The 27,080-nt window shown below is 33.3% G+C and overlaps 1 protein-coding gene across 2 annotated transcripts in view; it reads left to right on the top strand.

Annotated features, from left to right (window-relative positions):
* CDH9 (cadherin 9) overlaps positions 1-27,080 on the top strand; it is a 132,974-nt gene that overhangs the window by 72,976 nt on the left and 32,918 nt on the right. For both annotated transcript variants that reach the window (XM_008539337.2, XM_070587152.1), the window contains exon 3: positions 24,918-25,212. In XM_008539337.2, the coding sequence (XP_008537559.2) occupies positions 24,918-25,212 (295 nt within the window). The remainder of the gene's footprint in view (positions 1-24,917; positions 25,213-27,080) is intronic.

Genomic DNA, 27,080 nt, shown 5'->3' on the forward strand with positions numbered 1-27,080 from the left:
ATTTATTATTTATTTAATTAGTGCTGATTTTACATCTTTGTAGCAGACTATAAAGTAATATCCTGAAATGTTCTAGCTGGGCTCAAATGCCAGCAATGAACAGTTGCTGTCATTATAAACCAAGAAGGATACAACTGGCTTTAATGCTTTTGTGCTTAGCCTTATTTTCTCTGTATACTTTGAGAGAGTCTGAGACATAAGTGGCTTATTCAAAATGAACTTAGAAGTAATCCAGCAGAAATCACCTTAAAAGGGACTGGAGGCAGAAGCTAGATCCACTGCCATCCTACAAAGGGATGTGAATTATTTTGGTACTGTTTCATGCTCTACATTTTCCTCTAGGCAAAACAAGCCCTCTTCCTCTAAAAGGACAAAAGTCTAAATGCTATAGATTGAAGATTGTATCAGTTCCAGTAGGTTCTAAGTGATCAATTCTAATGTGATTTAATGAGTTCTGATCAATTATTACTCAGTATGTATGTGTATCATAGTAATTGTATTACCAGGTAATTTTTTACCTTCTTTTGTATTCTCATGAAATCACGTGCAGATTAACTGGTTCAAGGAGAAAAGTTTTTTTTTTTTTTTTTTTTGGTAGAAAACCATATTGACCTAGCTGTTGGGAGGGTTCTTTCTATTAAGAAAATAATTTTTGTTTAGAAAAAAGTTTGATAAACTGATTAGATAAAAAATGAGATCTTTAGGGCTGAATCTAAACCAACAAAAGAATGTTAAAATGAGAGTTTGTTTTTTGGTCCTGTTTGTGGATAGTACCACAGAAGAGGACAGAGGTTAAGGAGACTACTTGTGACAGAGGCTAACTGCCTTGGTGAAGGGTCAGTAAAAGTCAATAAGAAAACCTTGTATTTGGTAGCAAAAAGAACTTTAAGACAATGGACACATAGTGCTAGATTTTTGTGTACTGTTCTAAGTGACTGCATGCTTGGGCTTTGGTATAATAAATAAAATCTCCTTCAACAGAATAAAAAATGTATATGGATCTGTTAGTATGTGTGTTGGTGGGTTTATTGGTTGGTTTGGGTGAAAATTAAGAGGGTTAAATTTCTTGTTGTCTATTCTCTTTACTTAAAAAATATATTATATCTAGGATGACTTGGAAAACATGCGAAAGAAGAGGAGTAAAATTGATAGAATATGGGCATCCTTGATAGTTGTTCAGCCAGTGGAGAGGGCTTTGCATTTCAATAGGACATTAAAAGGGAATTTGGGTGGTTCTATCTAAAATATCAAGAATCAGAATATACCGTAACCTGATACCCAGTTTACAATTGGAGCTATCATGTATATTTGAAAATGTGTCACTTAAATGACAAATGAAAGGGGCTAGCCCCGTGGCCAAGTGGTTAAGTTCGCGCGCTCCGCTGCAGGCGGCCCAGTGTTTCATTGGTTCGAATCCCGGGCGCGGACATGGCACTGCTCATCAAACCACGCTGAGGCAGCATCCCACATGCCACAACTAGAAGGACCCACAACGAAGAATATACAACTATGTACCGGGGGGCTTTGGGGAGAAAAAGGAAAAAAATAAAATCTTAAAACTAAAATGACACATGAAAATATTCAAAGCTTCAAGATCATAGGAAGTTTCTCCTCTTAATATCTGCCAGTTATTAAAATCATGCTACTTTTTAGTTTGTTTCCTAATTAAAGTGTGAATACTGTCCAGAGATTTTTAATATTTTGAAGTAATTGGTTCTTTTTTTATGTTGAAAAAATTCATATATGTCGTTAACAACGGAAAGCATCCAGTGTCATAACATATTATTGATTAGAAAGTCTAATGAGATGTCTAAACTTTTTAGTCTTTTTAGAAATGGCATATGGGAGGTAAACTCATATGGGAGGTGTTCATGCATGAATTACCTTGATTTTATCCTCACACATAATTAATAACTTTACCGAGTATGGAAGAATTCAAGTTTCAAAATAATTTAAAAATGGACATTAATGCATTGATCACTCCTTTATCTTTTAGTGGCCAAGGCTGTTGATGAGAAGTCTACTCTTTATATAATACACATTCCGTGGCAGGGCATCTGCTTATTTCCAGTCACTGGAAACATTTAAGATGACTTCTTTTTATGTAGTATTGTAAAATTTCCTGATAATGGAAGAGAAAGAAAATCAAAGTAAAGAGGATCCAAACTCTATGTTTCAACACTTTATTTTTTCTTTTACTTTTTTTGAAGTATTACTAACATAAAATTAACCATTTTGAAGTATACTATTCAATAAAATTTGGTACATTTTCAGTGTGCAACCATCACCTCTGTCTAGTTCCAAAACATTTTCATCACCCCCAAAAGAAAACGTATACCCCTTAAGCAGTCACTCCCTGGTCCCTCCTGCCCCCAGCCCCTGTCTACCAATGACCTGTTTTTAGTTTCCAAGGATTTATCTACTCTGAATATTTCATATAAATGGAAGTGCACACGACGTCATCTTTTATTTCTGGCTTCTTTCACTTAGCATAACATTTTCAGGTTTATCCATATTATGGCACATATTGGTACTTCATTTCTTCTTACAGGTGAGTAATATTCCATTGTATGATTATACTATATCTTGTTTATCAGTTTGTCCATTGATGAATCTTTGGACCCCACCTTTTCACTATTGTGAATAGTGCTGATATTCATGTACAAGTATTTGTTTAAAGATATGTTTTCAATTATTTTAGGTATATAAGTAGGAGTGGAATTGCTGGGTCATGTGATAATTCTATTTTTAACTTATTGACCTCCTATCAACATGTTTTCCATAGTGGATGCACCATCTTATATTCCCACAAGTAATTCATGAGGGTTCCAATTTCCACATCCTTGCGGAGACTTGGTATTTTCCATTTTATCTTAATTACCCATTACAGGTGATGTGAAGTGGTATCTTACTGTGGTTTTGATTAGCATTTCTCTAATGACTAATAATGTTGAGTATCTTTTTATGTTTTATTGGCCTTTTGTATATCTTCTTTGGGAAAATGTCTCTTCAAATCTTTAACCATTTTTTAATTGTGTTGTTTGTGCTTTTGTTAACTTGTAAGTGTTCTGTATATATTCTGGATACTAGATCCATATCAGCTATATGTTTTGCAAATATTTCCTCACATTATGTAGGTTATTTTTTCACCTTCCTGACAGTATCTTTTGATGTATAATAGTTTTTTGTTTATTTTTGTTTTTTCTAAGACCTCCAATGTATCTATGTTTTATTTTTTTGCTTGTGTTTTTAGTGCACATTTAAAAATACACTGCCAATCCAAGGTCACAGAGATTTACCTCTATGTTTTCTTCTAAGAGGTTTATATTTTTAACTCTTAAACTTAAGTCACTGATCTATTTTGAATTAATTTTTGGCATCGTTTTATTTTTATCCCAACTTTTGTTCAGTCATTTTTATTAATATGTTTTCATATTTTCTTATTACATAGATTCTTTCTGGATTTCTAGTTGTCCTTCTTTTATAGTGAAATATTTTACTATGGTGAATGTAAGTTTTTAATGAGTATAATAAGCATACAATTTAGAATTTGTCTAAAATAGCTTGGTCTTTATTGTTCTGATGCAGTAGCTTCTGGGTTCAGTTGTCTTATCTTAACTTAGTTACTTTCAAGTCACCAGACTTCTTCAAACCTATCGTGAGCCTTTTTTTTCTATTTATATCTATCCCTGCCATTATGGTCACTGTCCCATTAATTTATAGGTGAACTTCAGCTTTGTGCTTTGAAAGATCTCTGCAAAGTGACAGACTTTATCTTAAGAGGCATGTGTAGGAATCAGGCAGGCAAACAAGGGGGGCATCCGTTGTTAAATAACTAAGGGAGGTTTGTGTAAGAAAGACTTCTTATTTCTTAGACAACACATCTTGTTTCAATCTGGAAGTAAACCGGCTCTTTCCCCCATGTTGGCTAGGGAAGGAGGTTGACAAAAACCAACCTCCCAATGATGCCATTGTGTAAACCATTCTTTGATTACCTCCCTCAATATTCATTCTTCTTCTCACTTTCACTTTCGTGTTCTGTTAACCTCAGGGGATCATACGTATTTTTTTTAAAAAAAACTTTGTTCATCACTAGAACATTTTTGTTGCTGTCCTCTGAGATTTGTGTCTCTCTTCTCAGAATCATGTATTAATAAATTCCACCCATTTGCTCTGCTCCAGGAATTGCCTAGAATTAACTAATGCATCTGTTCTTGTTCTCAACACTATTATGAATCCATTCACTTTAGCATTTCTTTCTCATATTTCAATTGATTTATGAGAAAGAACAGGAAGCTAAATTTGTTTGCTTAATCTGTCATTTTAAATCAGAAGTGTCGCAATGACTTGAGGCAATCTTTAAATAGAATCTGTATGTAAAACAATGGTAATTTTTAAAAAATATAAGCAGTGCAAGAACATATTAATTAATTTGAAGTAGAGAAAGCATAAAATTGTGGAACATGGAATCTGCACAATGCATATAGTTTTGCATCAAATGTGCCACCAAGGAAAAAGAAATTTAGGTAAGTAACTCCAAATATTCATGAGAATATCAATTTGATAACAAAGTAATATTCAATAGCTAGATTTTATTATTCCTAACATGTTTTTAAGAACATTTCTCATTTATATTATAAAAATGTTTCTCATTAATATTATATAAAATGTCCTCAATAACACTCCTGTAGCAAATGTTATCATAAATTTCAAAGAATTTGTTTTAGTATTTTAGATGGGAATCAAAAATGTGATGTTAAAATTCAACTAAATAAAGGAATATTTTTGATGGAGCAAGTAAATAAAATTTTAAAACAATGGAGATACAGAAATTATCCAATTAATTTCACCATAGTATTTTAAGGAAATATTAAAAGCTAAGTACTAAGGATAGAAAGGTAATTAAATGTCCTCATAGATAAATCAAAAAAGCAATGGAAAAACAATTTCAATGAATTATACTAATGATTATGTATAATATTTATTAAGTGCTAACCATGGTCCAGGCACTTTTCTAAGTGTTTCATATATTTGAAAAATTTAATCAATTCTAAGAGTGACTGCTGTTATGATGATAATTTTATGGAGATACAAAAAGATTAAATCACTTGTTCATGTCACATAGTATCAATTTGCAGACCCAGGATTTAAATCATCTTTCTCCCTCTAAAAAGCACACTTTTAACCACTACCCTATACTGATGCTTAGTGTAGCTTAGCATATGGTATATCAGTAGTACATCTGTTAAGTACAGAAAGATTAGTATAAGAAACTCTACCTGAAGATAGATGATAGACAGAATGATAGTCCCAAATACTCCCAGGTCCTGATACCCAGAATCAATGACTTTGGTACATTATATGGCAAAAGAAAATTGAGGTTGCCAATCATCTCTATCTTGAGATAGAGTGGGAAAGAGAAAGAAAGAGAGTGAGAGAGAGATGCAAGCCCAAAAGAAGGTTCAGAGAGACACCATGTGAAAATTATTTGACTTGCTATTGCTGGTTTTGAAGATAGAGGAAGAAACCTATGAGCCAAGGGATCAGGCAGCCCCTGGAACCTTCAATAGGCAAGGAAATGGATTTTCCCTTAGAGCTTCCAGAAGGAATGCAGCCCTGCTGATATCTTGACTTTAGCCATTGAGTTGTCAGACTTCTGACCTAGAGAACTGTAAGAAGTGTAAGATAATAAATCTGTGTTAGTTTAGGCTGTTAAGATTGTGGTAACTTGTTACAGCAGCAACAGGAAATTAATACAGAGTATAACTAAAGGCTTCTAAATACTGTAACATTTAACCCGAGACTTGAAAAACAATCAGAAATTAATACTTCAAAGCAGTGGGGAGAAGACATTGCTGATAGTGGGAGCTAATGTTCAAAAAGAAAAATGGAGACGCTGCTGAAATAGAACAGAATAGTTGAGGAATGATAGCCTAGTGACAGTCGGTTGTAGTTTACACTTTAACAGCTTGTTACGAAAACAGTCTAACCATCCACTATAAATTGTTATTTAAATTGAATTTTATATTGGCATACATGACACAGTCCACATTTGATTTTGTGAAGGTTTGTCAGAATTATTATAATTTAAAAAATTATCATTTTTCTTTCCTACATTTCAATTTTTTATCTTCACCACAGGAAGGGAGTTCTTAAGATCAAAAAGTGGTGATTAGGTTTTCAAGAATAGGGAAAATTGGACAATTACCAAAAAGGAAAAGCTCATAATTTTCCAGAACTCTAGTTAGAGAGAGAATTAATATTCAAAATTGATCATCACAAAGGGAAGGAAACTGTAGAAAGCGTTATTGTTAATTGGATTCTACATATTTATAGAAAGGAATGAACAATGATGAGGAGTGAGGAAATTTTGGTTTAAACACCTTTCTGCAATGAAATTCTAACACGACCTTGCAAAAGGTAATTAATCCGTCACTCTAAATTGAAGAGCTTGTGTTCAATTATATTGAGATCCATGGTGAAGAAAGAAAGCCAATACAGGTATAGTTTAGCGAGGGAGTAGGGAAGTAAAGACCAGATAGATTTTGAGAGGTAGAAAGAGGCAGGGTCATGTAGGTTCTTAGAAGCCATAGTAATGTTTTGATTTTGTTTGGTTTTTTGATGTGTGTGTGTGCGTGTGTGTGTTTGTGTCATTTAGTGTAACGAAAAGTCATAGATGTGTTTTAAGCAAGTGATTCATACAAACTGAGTCTATTTTGAAAAGACTCAGTCTGGTTGTCATGTGGAGCACGGATTCTAAAAGAGACAGAGAGTCAGGGAGACTGAGCAGGAGGCCACTGAAGTAATTCAGGAGGTCACCAGCGGTGGCTTGAACTAAGATGTTAACAGAAGATACTGTGACCATAGGACTTACAGATAGATTGGATGAAGGAGAGGAAAGAAAGGGAGAAAATAATTTTGATGTGATCAGTACAAAGGGTAGCACTACTTACCACAGTGGAGAGTACTAGAAAAGGCAAGGTGAGGGGGTGAGTCGTGGATGGCTCAGAGAGAAATAGAGAATTCTGTTTGGGCTATATAAAGTTTTAAATGGCTTATTTGGTGCATTAATGAGTTTGAAAGGTAGACATTTAAATACTAGAGTTGAAAAGACAGTGGAAAAATTAGGAGCGGAAATGTCATTGTGAAGGTCATTACATATAATTTGTATCTAAACCCTTTGACCAGCTAAACTACTTAGAGAGAAGGTATAAACGGAAGACAGGGATAAGGACTCTTCTTATTGTATAATGATAAAGTCATTAAGGCAGTTCATATCCATGGCACTGTCTAGGAGAAAATGCTTTGTGAGTACACTTATAGTGTACTAGTGCCTATTTTATTTTCAAAAATTATTTTTGAAGTATCATAAAGAAAAATTTAGTAGAATAATAGATTTTCAAATTCACTCTGTAATAATTGGATCAAAATTATGTAATGTCTGTGTATGTCAAATTACTGCCTCATTAGGTTTTCTAAAGAAGAATGTTGGCTATATTACTAAGTATAAATTTTAATGCTTTCCAATAAAAATGAGGAAATATGTTGCAGAGTTATAAAAGCTTCTATAAACACTGAGACTACACTAAAGTTAATGTGAAGAGTCCACTGCAGGCAGGAAGTTTTATGCTGATACTGCGTAGAATATCAATTATATTACATGCTTCCCAATTACATATTTATTTCCTTTACTGTTTTTAAAACAGTCTCACTATTCAACTTCGACTGTTCTCTCCTTAACCTGTGTGTTAAGAAACACAGACATTTTGGTTTAATTTAATGAGAATTAGTCTTAGAACAGCAAAATTGCTAGGAAGTAATACCATTTTCTTTTTTTTTTTTTTTATGGGACCTATGTGTTGAGGGTGAAAGTTTTGTGGGCACATTTGAACCAAGGAAAGAGATACTGTGAATGTAGCATTGGGACGTCACTAATTAAGAAATGATAAATTATTGTCCTTTCCTTCTGAGCTAAGACAAATAATAGGGAAATCTCAGATTAGACTCGCATAGATCAGAGATTTTGCCCAATATCAAGCTTAGCTAATAATTTCAAGGACACCTATAATCTACGGAAACATATGAAAAAGGGATAGGTACAAAGTAGTCAGGAAAGCTTCCCAAATCCAGAAGATGCATCTCCAGCCCAAGACTAAAGAATAGGTCCCTAAGGAAGATGGACAGTCACCTGCACTAGAAAATATGGGGTCTTTAGGTTATGAAGCATCTCTATTTTATACTCAAATAGCTTACGTGACATTTTCCAGAGAGCTTGCCTCATTGATCATCAATTCTTGATTTAATTACCAAAAGTAACCCTAAACCAAGGACAGTCCACTAAAGCATTTGAAAGTTACGTATTCTCCCCCTGCCAAATACCATTTGTTTGTTTCTAAGATGTCTGTTCTTAGCATGTTTGCACCAAGATTAGATCATACTCACATACCTTCTTTCAACCTAAGAAGTGGCTTTCCAATAATGGGAAGAAAACATGTTGAAGGCAAACTGTTTGATTTCCTAGTCTGTCCTCTGTCCTCAGTCAATACGTCCATCCTATGTATTTCTAAGATTCCTTTTTTCTGTCTTATAGTTTGTGGTATATTTTCTACAAATACTAATCCTACCAACACCATGACAATGAATTGGATTTGACTCATGCCGTTTTTAATAAAATTTCCTTTGCAAAGCTTGTTAAACGTGATATGCCTTCAGAGTTGTTTTAATATTCTTTTGTCAGTGCAATTATTCTTATTCCTTCAGCAACCACCACCATTTGAACTTTTTTATTTGTGTTGATGTAAGCAGTTATTGAAAGTGTAATTTGTACAAGGCCAACTTGCTTCCTTTTATGGACAGTTTTCAGAGGTCTTTCATCAAGTGGTGGCTTCAATTCAAATTATAAAATATTTTTTTATCCTGAAGAATTATCATTTACATAAGTCTGGTTTTAATTTAATTCTATAAATCAATTTGAAAACCGTTTGCTCCTCATGTAGCTTTGTGAGAGAGATTAAGGTAGTAATTTCCCTAAGCGCCATACATTCCGGCTGACTGAGATGGTCACCAGAGAGCATTATTCTGTGAATTCTGGGTTTCATTTGGTTTGTGGACATAATAATATCCCAGTCGTCATAGGAAAGGGTCTAAGACACTGGCTTCCAGGTGTTAGCGTGTTACTCGGTCCATCTATACTCAGTCAGGATGATAGTTTTGCTCCTCTATCTATTCAAATTCAATGAGTTGCACCATAGTGCAGACTCCTTTTTCTTTGTGACATTCAGGCCATTACAAAACAATAGTAAAAGCCATATTTCTTTGTGATGCCCCTCTATTATTTAAGTTTAATGCAGTATTCACATAACTGAACTTTGGCTCGCTAAGCCACACAGTCACTGACTTGAAACCATCAGGGATTATGAGATCTGACAGCCTTTCCTTGTAATGAATAAACCCTCTTCCACCATGGTTGGCAACTCTGCTAAAGTTATTATTAAATTAATCCATATAATTAGAGCTTTATTTTCTTTCAAGACCGATTTTCAGCCATTGCCAAGTCCCCTGGAAAAGAACTTTTTCTAGTGTTCCTATTTGAGTAAGCAAGACTTTTTCATCATGCTGACAACCTTCTAGGAACGTTGTTTCAATCCTACTCAGAATCTCCAGACGAGCTCCTAACATATCCACAGAACATTTGAAACAATGGGGCAAGTGCTTATCAAGTGACCACATACGTTGTTGCCATGGCAGAATAAGCAGGACTTCAGTATTTCTTCTGCGGGGATAACAGGTCCTGAGGTTTCTCCCTGTCCTTGCCATTGGTCATCATTAGATCTGAGAAAGATAACTAGAATATTACTCTCTTGCCCCGAGATGCTCACTTGGAAATTTCATAGCTGTATCACTCTTTGGTATATTAATCTTTTCACCACCTCTTCCATTTGTTATAGCTCCCATTTCTATTTATTACTTTTCTTTCCACCTAAGATTGACTTTTAAGCTTAGCAGGCATATTATTTGCCTATAAAGCTGGAAATAAAAGCAGCTTTGCTAACGCTTCTCAGCCACCCCCTGCCCCCATCCCTAGGCAGATGAGGGATTTGACGGGGAATATAGGACCAGCCCTGATGCTTGGTAATGGAACTGCATTTATAGGTAACCCTAATACAAGGGTTGATGTTATCACTCTACCTAAAATACTTTTAGAAATATGCCCTGATAAATTCAATGACATCGAAATTAAGCTTTAGGTATTTTTAGATATGCAATTTTTTTTAAATGGATCTCTCATTACTGGATAAGGAAGAAAGGAAGAAAAACTGTTTTAGATGGAAAGATGGAGTTGCCCTGTTCCTCCATTTCTACCTCTAGGTTATACAAACTTTTCCAGTGAGGATCTCACCTTACTTCCTCTCCTGTGCAAACATAGGTCAGTTTATTTAAATGATTAAGCCAAACCATGGGGCCTTTTAAGTCATCTGTTTGCAATAACAAGTGTTTCAGTTGCTTACGGAATAGAACATTTCTCTGTGTGTGATAAGCACTGTGGTATGTTCATAAAACGTACATTTCTTTGATTCTTTCTGTACAGTAAGTGTGAAAAAAAGTATAACTTGAGTAGAAGAAATATACCCACGTAGGCCACATTGATAGAGAATTTGCTGTTCTAAACCTTCAATTGTATTCTCTGATGTTACATTTTTTATGTGATTAGCAAAACTGAAATAAGCAAAAGTGTCAGGTCTGGATGACACATATTTGTAACTCCTAGGGGTACCAATAGAGTTTACGTGGTACGTGCTATGTCATGTCCTAGTCCTTAGGAACTTTAGCCGTAGCCATTTTCAAGCAGTTTCCTTTCTGTTCTTGACATATTAGATATTTTGTTGGATGTTAGGGGAATTATCTCTCAGCCCATCAATGATTAGCTGAGCCCCAACATGTCCTTTCATTTCAGGAACTCAAATAGCTAGCTCTACCAATCTGAAGGCACTGCCTTAACATTCCATTGCCTTTATGAGCTGTCATCTGTATTTACTGTTGCTTAAGGAACACTGTTTTATAGTAATTTTAAGTCATAATTTACATACAATAAAAAGTAAAACTATTTGTAAAAGCTTGATAATGTGTCATATATTTTTATATGTATTCATACACACACACACACACACACACAGACATTTGTGACCACTTCTCACATCAAGGTGTAGAGAATCTCCATCATTTCTGAAACTGCCATTTTGACCTTTCCAGTCAATGCACCGATACTCTGATTTATACCACAAGAAATGTTTTGCTTTTTTTTGAACTTTATGTAAATGGAATCATACAGGATGTATATTCGTATGTTTGACTATTTTTAGTCACTGTAATGTATTTGAGATTCATACATATTGCTGAATGCATCAGTATTTTGTTTTTTAGTGCTGTGTAGTATTCAATTTTATGGATAAACGTAATTGGTTTATCAATTTTCCTTTGCGTTGTCAGACTACTATAAATAAAATGTATGTGAACAATTTTATAGAAGTGTTTGAAGCACCCATATATGGGCGCATATCAAGGAGTGCATATGCTCTGTCTTAGGGTAAGTGTGTAATTGATTTTATTAAACACTGCAAGAGAATTTATCAGAACCATGAAATACGTTACCCTTCAAATTGAACAATATTTTGCACAGCCTATCTTTGTCAATTTACTTTTTTAATTTCAGGTATTCTGGAAGATGTGTAGTATTCCCCATTGAGTTTTCAAGGTTGAAGAGTTTTGACTTAGAATAACACTGTTGGGAACATCTTCATATGCTTTTTGATCACTCAAGTATCCACTTTTATGAAATGCCTGTTATTCTTTTACTCATCTCGTATTGGTTGGATTCTTTGCCTTTTGTTTAATAATTTGTAGTATTTTCGTATTTATAGAGATGAGTCCTTTTCTAATATACTGTTTGCTAGTGCCCTTGAGTGAATTCCATCTCTTAGTGACCCTGTGTACAGCAGAGCAGAAAGGAACCCTGCTGGGTCCTTTTGCACCACCCTCTCACCTTCTGGCCTTCTATCAGACGATGCTCCCTCCACTGCTATTCGTAGGGTTTTCATGGCCAGTTTTTTGGAACTGAGTGGCCAGGTCCTTCTTCCTAGTCTGTCTTAGTATGGAAGCTCCACTGAAACCTGTCCACCATGGATGACCCTGCTGGTATTTGGAATACCAATGGCATAGCTTTTAGTGTCACAGCAACATGCAGCTGCCACAGTATGACAACCAACAGACAGGTGGTGTGCTTCCCTGACCAGAAAACAAACCCAGGCTGTGGTGGTGAGAGCGCTGAATCTTAACCACTAAACCACCAGGGCTGGCTTTGCTAATATATACTATGCAAATACTTTATTCCAGTCTACAGCTTCATCTTTACTTTCTTTACATTAACTTTTTTATAAGTTTGTATTTTTTGTTTTGTTTCTAATTAATAAACTTTTTTTTTAGAGCAGTTTTTAAAAGGTTTACCAAAGAATAAATCAGAAAATAGTTTTCTCTCCACTCACCCCATATAGTTTCCCTGTTATTAACATTATGCAATAGTGTGGTACATTTGTTATAATTGATGTAACAATATTGTTACATTGTTATTAACTAAAGTCCATGGGTTACATTAGAGTTCACTCTTTGTGTTGTACAGCTCCATGGATTTTGACAAATGGATAGTGTCTCGTTTCTACCATTACAGTGTCATATAGAGTAGTTTGTCCTATAAATCCTATGTGCTCCATCTAGTCATCCCTCCCTCACTCTCTGAGCCTCTGGCAACCACTGACATTTTTATTATCTCTAAAGTTTTGTCTTTTCCAGACTATTATATAGTTAGAATCATATACTGTGTAGTCTTTTCAGACTAGCTTCTTTCACTTAGTAGTATGAACTTAAAGTTCCTCCATGTCTGTTTTTTTTAAAGAATTATAATTGATTTGCAAAGAGTAGAGAGAAAATGGAATATAGAAAACATTCAATAAAACCCGAAAAGGCAGGAAAAGATTAGAAACAAACAAAAAACAAAGAACTTGGGCGATTGATAGAAGATAATTACAAATGTGGTAGATATTAAGCCAACTATATCAATAAACACTTTAAAGGTGAATGGTCTAAATACACCAATGATAGAGATAGAGTGGATAAAAATATATCCACTATATCTTGTCTAAAATGAACCCACTTTAAATATAAAGACACAGATCGATTAAAAGTAAAGAGATGGAGAAAGCTAACAGTAATTGAAAGAAAGTTGGAATAGCTGTATTAATTTCAGATACAGCCAATATCAGAACAAGGGCATTTATCAGGGACAAATAAGAACATTACACAATGATAAAAAGGTTGGTTCTCCAGAAAGACAAAACGATCCTTACTGTGTCTGCCCCAACAGCAGAACATCAAAATACATTGTCTTTTGATGAGTATAATTTAATTTTTATTGTCGAAAATATTGTTTTTATTTTCGTTATTGTTAGTGCCTACTGGTTTTGCATAAGGAATATTTGCCTACCTTTATATCATGAAGTCAAGATCATGTTATTTCCAAGATGCTTCTTTTGTTCCAGCTATCATATTTAAATCTGTAATACATCCCAAATTAATTTTCCTGTATGATATGAGGAATGAATGTAGTTTCTTCATTTTTTATACTGGTATCAAGTTGCATCAGCAGAATTTACTGAGAATTCTTCCACACGAAACTGCATTAGCACCTTTTTTTAAACTCAATTGACTATGGACCTATGAGTTTATATTTGTACATTTTCTATTTTGTTCTTGTTTGCTATCTAGTACCTCACTATCTTCATCACTGTATTATGCAATAATTTTTGAAATACAGTAATGTAAGTTCTCTGTTCTGAAAAATTGTCTAGGCTACTCTAGGTCATTTGCATTCCCATCTTAATTTTAGCTTGTTAATTTGTTATAAAAAATAACTTGCTGGAATTTTAATAGTGATAACATTGGCTCCATGTATAATATATGATATTAAATTTGTAATTTTTTTGTGGGGAGGATAGACATAATAATAATCCTACATAAAAAGGCCGTGGGCCATAGTTTAGTCAACCCCTACTCAACTTAGTATATAGTCTAATCTGGTGCATGTTCCATGCGTACATGAAAAGAATGTATATTATGCAGATATTGCGTTTTGTGCTATAGAAATATTACAAGGATTGATTTGGTTAATAGCATTGTCCAAATGTCCTATATCTTTACTAACATTTGTCTTTTTTCTACAGTTACTGAAATTAGTATGCTAAAATATCCAAAGATAGATATTGGCATGAACTTTATATTGACATAGCTAGTTTCATATAGATATATATGCATATATGAATTAATGTACACCCATGTATTTCATCGTTCTGTTAGCTGAGAGGTTCTAAAAGCAACAACACCTCAGTAGCAACAAGCACATCTAGCATCCAGATTTTGGTTCCTAATGTCATTCTTCAATAAAAAGAACCAGGGCTTCTTGAAGAAATGGCTGGTTCTAGGACTAGAACAGGAAATATACAAGATGATCCTGGAGTATCTTATATTACTGGAAAGTAAGGAAATGCACACATACAAAACCACTCAGTGAAGATGAGGTTATGTCAAAAGGACACAGGAAGTGACTATAAGGGCTCCCAGTGAGCATAGCTGGAAAAATTAGAGCAGTAAAATAAAATAGAACTGGATTATAACCCAAAATATAAAATAAAAAATCCAAAGTCCATACTGATATTAATAAATAGTCATAAATAAGTAAATAGGGAAAATAAGTAAATCTCCCATGTAAAGCAATTTCAAATAATTCATGTAGATACCCCACCTTCAAAGAAGTGGAACATAACTCCCTACTCCTTAAATGTTTGTGCAACATAGTGACTTCCTTCCAAAGACTACAATAAGAAAGAAGGAAAATAGAATAACTTTACAGCGGAGACACTGGGCAAACACTAAGTCAACTAAGTTAACATCAATAGTGATATCATGTTGACAGTATGTACCCCTGATATGATGTGATGAATACGGCACTTTACCACTGTGGTCTTTTTCCCCAGAACACGTAATCCCAGTATAATTGTGAGAAAGAACATCACATAAATCCCAACAGAGGAGCATGCTACTAAATATATGATACACTCAGAACTGTGGAGGTAATAAAAAACATGAAAAGTCTGAGAAATTGTCACAGTGCAGAGGAGCCTAAGGAGCATGAAGACTGAATGTAATGTGGAACAAAGATATTAGGCAAAAACTAAGGGACTCTAAACAAAATATAGAGCTTCATTAATAATAGATTGTTAATATCAGTTCATTAATTGTAACAAATATACCATAGTAATGTAAGAGGTTAATACAAGAGAAACTAGGTATGAGGTATATGGGAACTGACTGGACTATCTTTGTAATGTTTCTGTAAATCAAAAAATATTCTAAAAACATTATTAATATACATGTACAGTATTATATGAAAATGTCTCTTGTTTGTACGTTTATTGCTATTTGCTGTGTTAATTATATGTGGATAGTAATAACCCACTGTGATCATCTACTCTAAAATCTCATAATTTCAATTATATGTTATCTAATGTATTAGTTTCCTGTAAGAAATAAAAGCTAGTCATTTCTATAATAAAATCCACCTGTGATTTGGATTTGTCTATTACTTCTTTTAGTTTTGTGAAATGTGCTTCATGTAGTTTGAAATTTATTATTAGCTCCATGCACAATAATGAGTTATATCTCTCTGAGATAATGCCCCTTTAGCATTATAAAATATTACCCTTTATCATTTCTTAAAGTTTATTTTTCCTGTTGTTAATATAGCCCCACATGCTTCCTTATAATTAGTATTTGCTGTTTTTATTTCTTTACTTTAAATTTATTTGTGCTGTTATATTGAAAATACAGCTCTTATAATCTACATATAGTTGAGTATTTTTTTAGTGGATTCTGATAATCTCTTTCTCACTTGGTATTTTAGTCCATTAATATGTAATGTAATTACGAATATGTGTGTTTATATCCACCACTGGCCTACTGGTTTTACATTTTTTCTAGTTATTCTTTGTTTATCTCTTCTTTGTTTCTTGCATTTAAAAATCTTTCTATCTCTCTGCCTTCCCATTTTTCTCATTCTTCCCTAATTAGTATTTAATTTTATTTCCACTATTGTCTTTTTTAGTTTGATCTCCTTGTGTTATTTAGTGATTGTTGTATAAACTTCATAATATATTGATATTATACTAGATTTAAACTGTCAGTTGTCTTTAAGGAATATTTAAAAACAGTCTCTTATATTTACCAATTTTTCACCCTTTCTTAGTCCTCGATTTCTTTCTTTATGTCAGGATTCAATATAGGATTATTTCCATTCAGCCTAAAGACATTTATTTAGTATTTGCTGAAGTGAAAGTCTTATTATAGTAAGTTCTCTCAGCATTTTTTTCTCTTAAATGTTTTTGTTTTTTCATTTTTGAAGGTTATTTTTAATGAATAATTCTGGCTTCCATTATTTCTAATATAAAGTCAGCTGTCTTTCTTGTTATGTATTTTTTTTCCTCCTGAACATATGTTATTTCTTGGATGCTTTTAAGATTTTTCTTTTACCTAGAATCCGACTAAAACTGATTAAATAAAAGATAACGAAAACCTTAAAATATTTGTAAGTTATTAACACACTTCTAAATAACCAAAGAGAAAAATCACCCCCCAAAAATTAGGACATAAGAATATTTTCTCCAAATCATTAATTTTTTTTTTTTAAAGATTTTATTTTTTCCTTTTTCTCCCCAAAGCCCCCCAGTACATAGTTGCACATTCTTCGTTGTTGTGGGTCCTTCCAGCTGTGGCATGTGGGACGCTGCCTCAGCGTGGTTTGATGAGCAGTGCCATGTCCGCGCCCAGGATTCGAACCAACGAAACACTGGGCCGCCTGCAGCGGAGCGCACGAACTTAACCACTCGGCCACAGGGTCAGCCCCTCCAAATCATTAATTTTCATTGATTTGATTATTATGTGCTCAGATTTACTCTTTGTAATTATCTTGATTGAAATGCATCAAAATTGGATCTGTGGCTTGATGCCTTTCATTATCTTGGAAAATGGTCACCATTACTCTTTAAAAAACTATTCTCTGCCATACACTTTTCTCACTGTTGTAGCTATAGGTACACATAATATTATTTTGTTCTCCAATTACATGTATGTCAGTTCATATATCTGGATTGTCTGGGTTTCTGCTTCCACTGGGAAAATATATATATATGTATATATATATGTTTCAAATCACATTCTCCTGGTAATTCTTAAGTCTAGTAATTGATTTATATTACTATATTACTACATTCTAGGCATTGTAGATGATACAATGTCCTGTCAAGTCTTGAATTTAGGAATTGTTTGAATGGGTCTATTTTAGTTTGTTTGTTTTTCTTAGGATGCACTCTTTACTCATAGAACTCATTCCTTTATCCTGAGTCATGGAATTTCTCAAGTCTTAATTCCCATGATGTTCACTTACAACTGAATCATTCTGATTGTTTCAAAACTCCTACTTCTTCCCATTCTTTGCAATGATTGAAATTCCCCCTTAAAATCTTAGAGCCCCAGAAATGTTCTTTACTAGGTCTCTCTGTACATGTATAGTAGATGATTCTGCTATAAATTTTAGCAGAAATACCTTGGTTGGGCTCCTCTTTGGCTTTCTCCTCTTTGTACCCTGTCCAGCAAATTGGGGACATGATAGCAGTCCTGAGTTCTTATCTTTTTCTCTGCCTGGTAGAATTGCTAATTTCTGTACATGCTCCACTTCCTTGCAGTATAATTCTTCCCAATCAGAATGTTAGGGTGAATTTATAGCTCACCTTGTTGTTTCCCTTCAAGTTTAAGTCTTAACTACAATGGTTTCACATATTTTATCCAGATTTGTAGTCACCGACTATGAGAGAATAAGTACAGCTGATGCGTCTTAGTGAAAACTGGAAATCTTTATGGTGTAAATATGTTGCATATCAGTGGTCTTATATTTAATTTTCAGTTACCTTAAAACTGGATATTAATATATTAGTCATGAAGCCAATATCTAAGTAAATTTAAAGATAATGAATTGATTTATCTGAAATAAACAAGGAAACCTACCTTTAAGACTATTGCACAACATGCTATTCTTGAAAATATATTGGAAATATATTTTAGGATTATTAAAACATCAGAAATATTATATTATAATAATTCAGAAATATTATATTATAATCACTATTAATGGTTATTTTGAGCAACTGTCAGGATATGTGAGGCTAAGGATATGTGATGTTTGCTAATAAATGGCAATATGGCTATGAGCTAGGCAATATTGCATACTTTTGCAAATAAAAATATTTTAAACAAAAATTAAAACAAGCAAAGATAAAAACCCTTACTCTTAATTTTTGAAGGAAAATTGAGTATAGATGCATTTGCTTTGATTTTGCAAATTTGATCATGTATATACCACTTCCACTTGATGATGCAGTGCTGCTGTGCACTACGACTTGATGAGTCAGATAACACCCAGTTCATGATGAACATCCCCAGTTGCATGGTAACTTGGTGACCCATGGTTGAACATTCAGTTTCTAAGGCCCAGTAGTAGGCCAAGTGTTGTTTCTCAAAAGGAGGTTAATTATCCACAGAGGATAGCGGGGCTTTCTCAAAAATCTAAGGACCTGCACTGTCAAAGGCTCCAACCAGCACCTCTATCTATCACTGACATTTCGAGTACCATTGGATCTGCTGGGTTATATGGCCCATGTGGTAGAGCAGCCTGGACCTGTTGAGAGACTTCTCAGATTCTGGGTCCCACGGAAAACTAGGAGCTTTTCAGGTGACTAGGTAAATGGACAGGAATAACACACCCAAATGAAGAATATTCTGCCTCCAAAATCCAAAGAGGCCGCTAGGCATTGTGTCTCTTTTTTGGTTGTAGGATAGGCCAGATGTAATAATTTTTCCTTCATCACAGGATGGGTTTGGGGACCCACTGGGCCTATGAGTTGAACCTCAGGTAAAACTCCATCGATCGCTTGACTTCCGTATGCCTCTACTCTGGTTGAAGATCATAGTAATGTTTTGGGGCTCCTGTCAGTCAGTTTGTATCCAGTGTCCAGTAATCTCAAAAGGTCTGATTATTTCTTTTTCCCTGATCACATAGTTACCCTGGTAAGGCATAAGTCCATTTGGGAAAGGCTGCAAGAAAGACTAACACTATAAATTTAGGGGTATGTACTGGGGTCCTTCCTCAAGGGGACTGGGCATCCCCTTCATTCAAAGGGTTCTGGGTCTGTAAATTGGCACAAGTCTGGGAATTGATTGAGGGGTCATGACCCTCTATTTCTATGATTCAAGTTATTCTTTGCTCTCTTGACTTTGAACTTTTTTGCATTTAAAGATCAAGTAAGAATTTGGTAGGCTACTTATCTATTTCACTTCTAGAAGCACCATGATCAACTAGCCAATGTCATATATCTGTGTGAGTCAGTGTTCTGACTGCTGCTGTGATTGTACTATCCCTTATGGTAATCCTGCCACCTTTCTGTTGGCAGTTGAGTGTTGCCACTTGGTCCCTACCACTCTGGGAGCCAATTACTCCCAGTGTGTTTAGGCTTCCCAATTCAGTGACTGCAGTTCCCATTCTAAGATCTGACCTACAGAGAAGAGTGATCACAGAGTTCTTCAATGATGCCGGGGCTCCCACACAAATTCACTTCTTGCAATAGTGGTGAAAGGTGTTTCTCCTGGACCCTCTCAGTGTGAGTGAGCAGGTCTTACATGACAAACCTACTCTAACGTTTCACTCTCCCTAAGAACTATTGATTCTCTTTCTCTGGAAAAACTTGGCTAACACAGAGTTTATTTATATAAAATATAACGTATATATTTATAGTATATATAGAGAAAATATAGTCTCTTTCTCTGGAAATATGTATATTATAAATATACATTATATTATTATATACAAAAAATATTTACATTATATTATTATATGCAAATATATGCAATAAAGAATTGGTTCACATGATTATGGTGCCTAGAAAGTCCCAAGATCTGCAGTTGGCAAGCTAGAGACCTAGGAATGCCAATGGAATAGTTCAAGTCCAAGTCCAAATGCTTGAAAAGCCAGAGAGCCTATGGTATAACTTCCAGTCTGAATCAGAGACAGACCAGCAGAGAGAATGATTTCTCTCTTACTCAGCCTATTTTGTATGCAGGCTTTTAAAGGATTAGATGAGGCTCACCCGCATTGGGGGAGGACAATCTAATTCACTCAGTCTACAGATTCAATAGTTAATTTTATCTAGAATCGTCTCCATAAACACAGTCAGAATAATGTTTAACCAAATATGTGGGCATCCTGTGGCCCAGTCAAAATTATAATGTACATGATAGAGAAATGCAGTATTTTAAGATAATAGTTTCTGTTTTTGTTAAATTGCACAAGAAAATAACTATTGGGAGCTTTCCTTCTCCATTGAAATTGCAAATTTAAGACATTGTTCTAAAATGTGTGTTTGATTTTGTGTAAAATAATTCTTTTAAATGACATTTTAAATTAACTTAAATAAATACACTGAAAGCACAATGAATCCTGGGTGTCAAATGCTGTTATTTTCCAACACTATTGTTTTCAGTTTTGCCTTGCTAGTTTTTTTCTGTCTTTCAAAATTTGAAAAACAAACATGTGTATGCAAAATAGGCTAAAAATTTTAAATAAGTCTGTGATGATGAATTTTATATGTCAGTGTATTTATTCAAATTTAGAAGAGGCAAATAAGTTATTTCCAGGGAGAGGGGACTACTTGATTCATTGATATTTGAAGAAAATAGTCATATTTTGGTACTCATATTTTTTATTACATTTTCTGTAGGCTTTGTTCTAGAATAGATAAGCAATATTCATAAGATTTCTACTTTATTTTGTTTCACTGATCCTATAAAAATGGTGAATTTGGGGTTCATGTATAAGATTTTTGTTTATATTTAGTTTATTGTGTAATAGATTTTACTATTGATTTCTATTAATTCTAAATGTATGATTCAAAATTAATGATGTGGTAATAGAGAAATTCAAAATTTTAAGATAATGGTTTTTGTTTCTGTTAAATTGCACCAGAAAGTAACTCTCAGGAGCTTTGATTCTCAAAATGAAATTGTGAACTAAAGACACTTTTAAACTGTGTGTTTGATTTTGTGTAAAATAGTTCTCTTAAAATGGCATTTTAAATTAACAGAAGAAAGATTATATACAAAATACCATGGCAGGGATTAGAACAAGTAGGAATAGGATAATAAATGTAAGTTACAATTATTTTAATATATAGGTGCCTAAAATAATATTGTTTTGTTGCAAATATTTTATTTTGTAACTAAACTTCAATATTTTCAGACAACATACTTATTCTGAAAACCTCATAGTTCCATAACTATTTTAATTTCTCTCTGTACATCATCCTCAGTCTGAACAGCATAATTTTAATACTGAATTTTCCTTGAAATTTTTAAAATTAAATATAAAAATGATTCAGAGAAAAATATAGTGATTATGATTACTACCATGTTTGGCTAAATATTTTTCCTGACTCCAAAATATTTTGTATCAGGAGAACATGTTTGAAAAGTGAATTATTTCCATAGGTATTTGAATCTAAGTAGGATGGAGAATCATATCTGATTGAGTGTGAGAGATACCAATTCAGTTCTCTGCACATTCTAATACATCACAGTAAAGTGTTAAATGAAATATTTATTAAATGCAAATAATAAAGATATAACACAATATTGTATTATATTATTATAATTATGTTAACTACATAGAAATAATGGAGCAGGATATGGAAAAATTAAAACTAATTTTCATTTGTGTGTACTTATGTAAAATTTCCATTGAAATTTTATAACAGTATCAACTTGTTCCTGCTTTTTATTTTGGCTACTTATTAATAATTTCCATAAGATAAGCATTGGATAGGGGTCCCTGACATAGTCCACAGTCTGCCCCACCGCATTTACTATTCCACGATTTTCAGTAAATTGCAGTGTCACCCCTGGATTTCCATCGTTTCAGTCTGAAATATATATGGCAATATTGACAATCAACCAATCTCTCACGTTTCTTTTTCTGAGTGTATAAACATGAGAACAGTAGAGTATAAGCTGTGGGAGACATTTTATTTTCTATTTCATCTATTTTTCCTTACTAGTTTTATTTTTCCTTTCTTTCATTGAGAAATTAACACCAATTTGTTCATAAAAATGTACAAACTAAAAGTAAAGAGAAAAAATTTAAACTATATAACTGCTTTCACTATTGTGTATTTGAGAGTATTTTTATGAGAAATAAAGATAATAAAAGTTGAATTATACTCTATATACTGTATTTTAACATGACTATCTTACTTAAAAGCATGTACCTGTATCAATGATTTACATCCAACAGTATATGTAGACCACACTTTTAATGGCTGCAGATGATACTATTGTATATTAATTAGCCTAACTAAATCAATAAGGTGAACATTTCAGTTGTTTCCACAATTTTTGCCAAATTAAATAGAACTTCTAATACATATCAATTTTCTTTCTACACATCTCTTTCATCCTTTCCTAATTATTTCCTTTCATTAAATTATCTTTTCTTTTTCTCCTCTTAGAATAAAAGTACTAGCAATGCAAGATATACATATAAAAATATTTATTATAAAATAGCTTGAAAAAGTATTTGAAAAATGCAGTAATTAAAAGAATATTATTGACATATAGAGATTTCTAAAATGTAGTTTAAATAAAACGGCAAGTTTTATTTTATTTATGATCTGATTTTTCTAATAATAAATGACAAATTTGTTGCATATATGTGAAAACATACTGCTAAAGAAAGATGAAACATTTAATTTTTAAGAAACGTGTTGAAATCTGAGTGATTTAAAGAAAAATATCTATTTTCTCTTTTGGATGTTACACTGTAGTGGGCATGGTAAACAGTTGCACCAAATGTGATGAGGATCATGTAGGGAAGTGAAAAGTGCCCTATAATTATAGAGCAGGCGTAGCTATTCTAATCTAGGGAGTCAGGGAAGGCATCCCTAAGCAGAACATTTTGAAATGAGATATGATAAATATTTAGTTAGGGGAAAATGAGAAGAAGAAAGGTCTTAAAGGGTGAGAGACACATATGCAAACATCAAGTGTGAAAGCTGGAACAGGCCTTCTGAGACATGAAAACAAGTAAGGCAAAACAAAACAATTGGTATGTATGGAATGCATAACAAAGAAGGTAAATGTGGCAGAGATGCTTCTGGAAATAAGAACAAGCTTATGGAAGATGTATAAATAAGACTATAGGGTCCAAGCAATTAGAATAATGATAAAAGTAAAGGTTCTTTTTTAAAAGAATAGCATCCCCTTTTAATAGAGGAGGCTTAGATTAAACACACAAAGAATTTGCCCAGATAACACAGTAATTTGCATAAGACTAACCCTTGTTTGTAAGACTTTAGATGCATGGTTCTTAGGCAGTGTACCTTGCTGAAGATTTTTAAGTTAGGAAATAACATGACCAGATTTGTGCTGTAGAAAAAGCAATTTCTTTATTATCGAACATTGTTTGGGTAGAGCAAGAACGGGGGAAAGGAATCAATTAGGAGATTGCTGCCATGGTCCAGATGAGATAGGTTGCAGGATAAAACCAGGATGGTAGCCATAGAGATGGAGACAGATGGATGAGGAAGATATTTCAGAGAAGAAAAGGCTGCAGATATTTATTTTGATATTGGGCTTAAAATTGAAGGAGGAGTAAAATATGAATCCTAAGTTTGTAATTTTGGCTGCCATAACAAACAGATTCAAATAGTAAAACAGTTCAAAGATGGAATGGGACACCAAAGAAATAGATGGAGCTAGGACATAATGGGCATTGTGAAGTATATGATGGAAGGCAACATAGCAGGGGTAGGCTAGTTAAGATTCAAGTTTCAGAATAGTTTTAGGTTTGCAAAAACATTAAGATTTTTTCCAGTTCAAAATTTCTGGGAATACATGGTCCATTTGTCTGTTGTAAATACTCAGTGATCAGCCTTCTACTTTAAGTTGTTTTTAAGACTGGTATGTATCAGAAGAAGGAAGATAATTTATGAAAAAATCCTAATGTCTTCAGTAAGAAATTTTTCTATTGCTGGTGGAAAAGACATGTGTGCATTTTACCACTTGACATTTCAAATAAGTGCATAAAATATGTTAATTTCAAAAAAAAATGATAACATTGTGGTTGAAAGAGTCATCTCCCAAAGTCATACAGAGAATAAGCTATGAGACAAGAATTCTCTCTTTCTAACTGGTCTCTGATGACAGAGGCTGTGCTTCCAGAAAGAATATTATACTGAAGGGGAAATAATCAGTTTAAAATGAAAATATACATCTTAAACTTATCATCTTAATAAGTTCAGAAATTCCTTACATCATATCTTTGAGTTTAGTGATTTTAAATGTAATCAAGATTATATTAATATTTTACATTCAAGATCTGAGTTAATGGACTATTTTTCTTGTTAATATACTAGAGGTTTAAGTCTTGGTAGCGTTCTATTCAAAAATATCTTTGAAACACTGTGTTTTGGAAAAGATATATTCATTTTCATTTTATTTCAAATCTAGTCTCTTATGATGTATAAATATAATCGTTTAAAAATTTGAGAATGACAAAAGCTGAAAGGTTTAGTTTTCCCATGGTGAAAACTAAGATAACCATTGCGATCATTGTTCCAGTGATATTACATGGAGACAAATTGATATGTGCCAAAATTATTTTTTCTGTAATAACAATGCATCTATTTATAGAATTCTTCTTTTCTCCCTCTCTGAAGCTTCACACTGACCAAGACAAAGGAGATGGAAATTTAAAATACATATTGACAGGAGATGGGGCCGGCAGTCTGTTTGTTATAGACGAAAACACAGGAGATATTCATGCTGCAAAGAAATTAGACAGAGAAGAAAAATCCCTGTACATTCTTCGTGCCAAGGCAATAGACAGAAAGACCGGGCGGCAGGTGGAACCCGAATCTGAATTTATCATTAAAATTCATGATATCAATGACAATGAACCAAAATTCACAAAAGAGTTATACACTGCCAGTGTTCCTGAAATGTCTGGAGTCGGTAGGTATAAGCTATTCTATGTAAACTAACTTTTTAATTTGTTTGTTTGCTAAGGTAATTTTTTATGGACATACAGTTATGATATGGGGCCTCTTTCAAGATAAGAACTACTACTTAGTGTTAACTATCTCACTTCTAATTACTTTCAATTGTGTATATCTTAATATTTCCTGCTATATTATAACTGACATCTAAGATAATTACGGAGAGCAGTTATTCCATTGCATTTCAACCAACATCTTCACCTCAACTCAACTGTCATTCAAATGGCAGTCAAGTTGAAGGTGTTTTGGTCTGAAATGAAAGGAATATGGAATAGTGTCAGCAGTTTTGGACAGTTTTGCTTGCATTGCTTTGAATACTAACAGCTAATGCTTGCATTTGACAAATATCTTTTGATCATCTTATTTGATCATGGAAACAACTTTATGTGGTAGGCATGGGAAATAGAACTTTAAATCCCATTCTGTTAATTAGGACCCAGGATTCAGAAAAATTAAGCAACTTAATTAGAATCAAATAACCTGGTAGCTTAACAACAATATTTCACATCTTTTTATATTATTTTAGTTACACTCCATTACCGAACATTGGTTTATCTTGCAAACTGAAAATAATTGTTTCATTTTTTAAGGCTGACCACAATTTTAATACAATTTGTTATTATGCAATGTTTTTATCAGTATGTGTGGCATTTAACTCTATATAAAAGATTTAAATTTATCAATAAGAGAATAAGAGCTGACTCAAATCATCACATATTTCTAAAATCCCAGGGATAAAAGCTTACAATAATATTCAAAATACACAACCAATTTTCAAAATTTGATACTATTTAGCTGAAGATTGTTTCAAAATCAGTTTTAAGTATCTAACTTTGACATTTTTATAATGAATACATATTTCAGTCTAAAATAATTTATTTATGAGGAAAAATAAACATATACCCACGTTTACTGAGTGATTGATGTAAAATGTTTCTTAACTATGTGTGCCACCCAGCCAGAAGAACCAGGAGTGTGTAAAGAAGTGTTATTTCCTCCAAACTCACGTGAAATTTCACCAGTCTGAGGGAAGGGCTGTTCTACTGCCTTTTCAAATATTCGTTCCCATAATATGAAAGGGACTTATCAAGTCAGACAAGAGTCCTGTGAAATCACAAAGCCTAGGATGAAATCTGAGAGGTTGTGTTTTCTTTAATACTGTTAAATATCTGTTAGCCTGGTACAGTTCCATGGAAAGTACTGGATTGGTTCATGTAGGTCGACCAGTGGGCTAATGCAGTATACAGCATGATCTCTTTATGGGCTTCTATTTGAGATGAAGATACATCTGAAATTATATTCTCTATTTCAACTTCCTATGGATGAGCATTCTAAAGTATTTTGGTTTTCTGGTTGACCTCTTTTAACCCTTGTAAAACATTATTGCTTTTCTTATAGTTACGTTATTTTGCAAAATATTTTGCCACTTAATTGTACAAAAACTTTCACTTATCCTTCTCCAAAAAGATTTGATATACTCATAGGAGTAAAACGTATAATTAAGATGACAAAGATATTTGAATACGATAAATTTGTATAATAATTGATTTAAATTTGATGTTTTAAAATTTTCAAATCATTACCTCATTTTTGAAAATAGTATTTATTATCAGACTATTATATACTACTATAAACTCACATAACCTGTATTTTCTCCTATATTATTTTGTGTTGAATAATGGAATGTTATTTCTCACTCTGTATATTTCTATCATCTATCTACTTAACTGAAATGTGTTTTTTTCTCATCTGAAATACTACTATAATCTAGATTCTATTAATATTTATCAAGTATATAATAAGATCAGGAGTGGACTAAGCAAT

Source organism: Equus przewalskii, chromosome 20, assembly GCF_037783145.1.
Source record: "Equus przewalskii isolate Varuska chromosome 20, EquPr2, whole genome shotgun sequence".
NCBI classification, from domain to species: domain Eukaryota; kingdom Metazoa; phylum Chordata; class Mammalia; order Perissodactyla; family Equidae; genus Equus; species Equus przewalskii.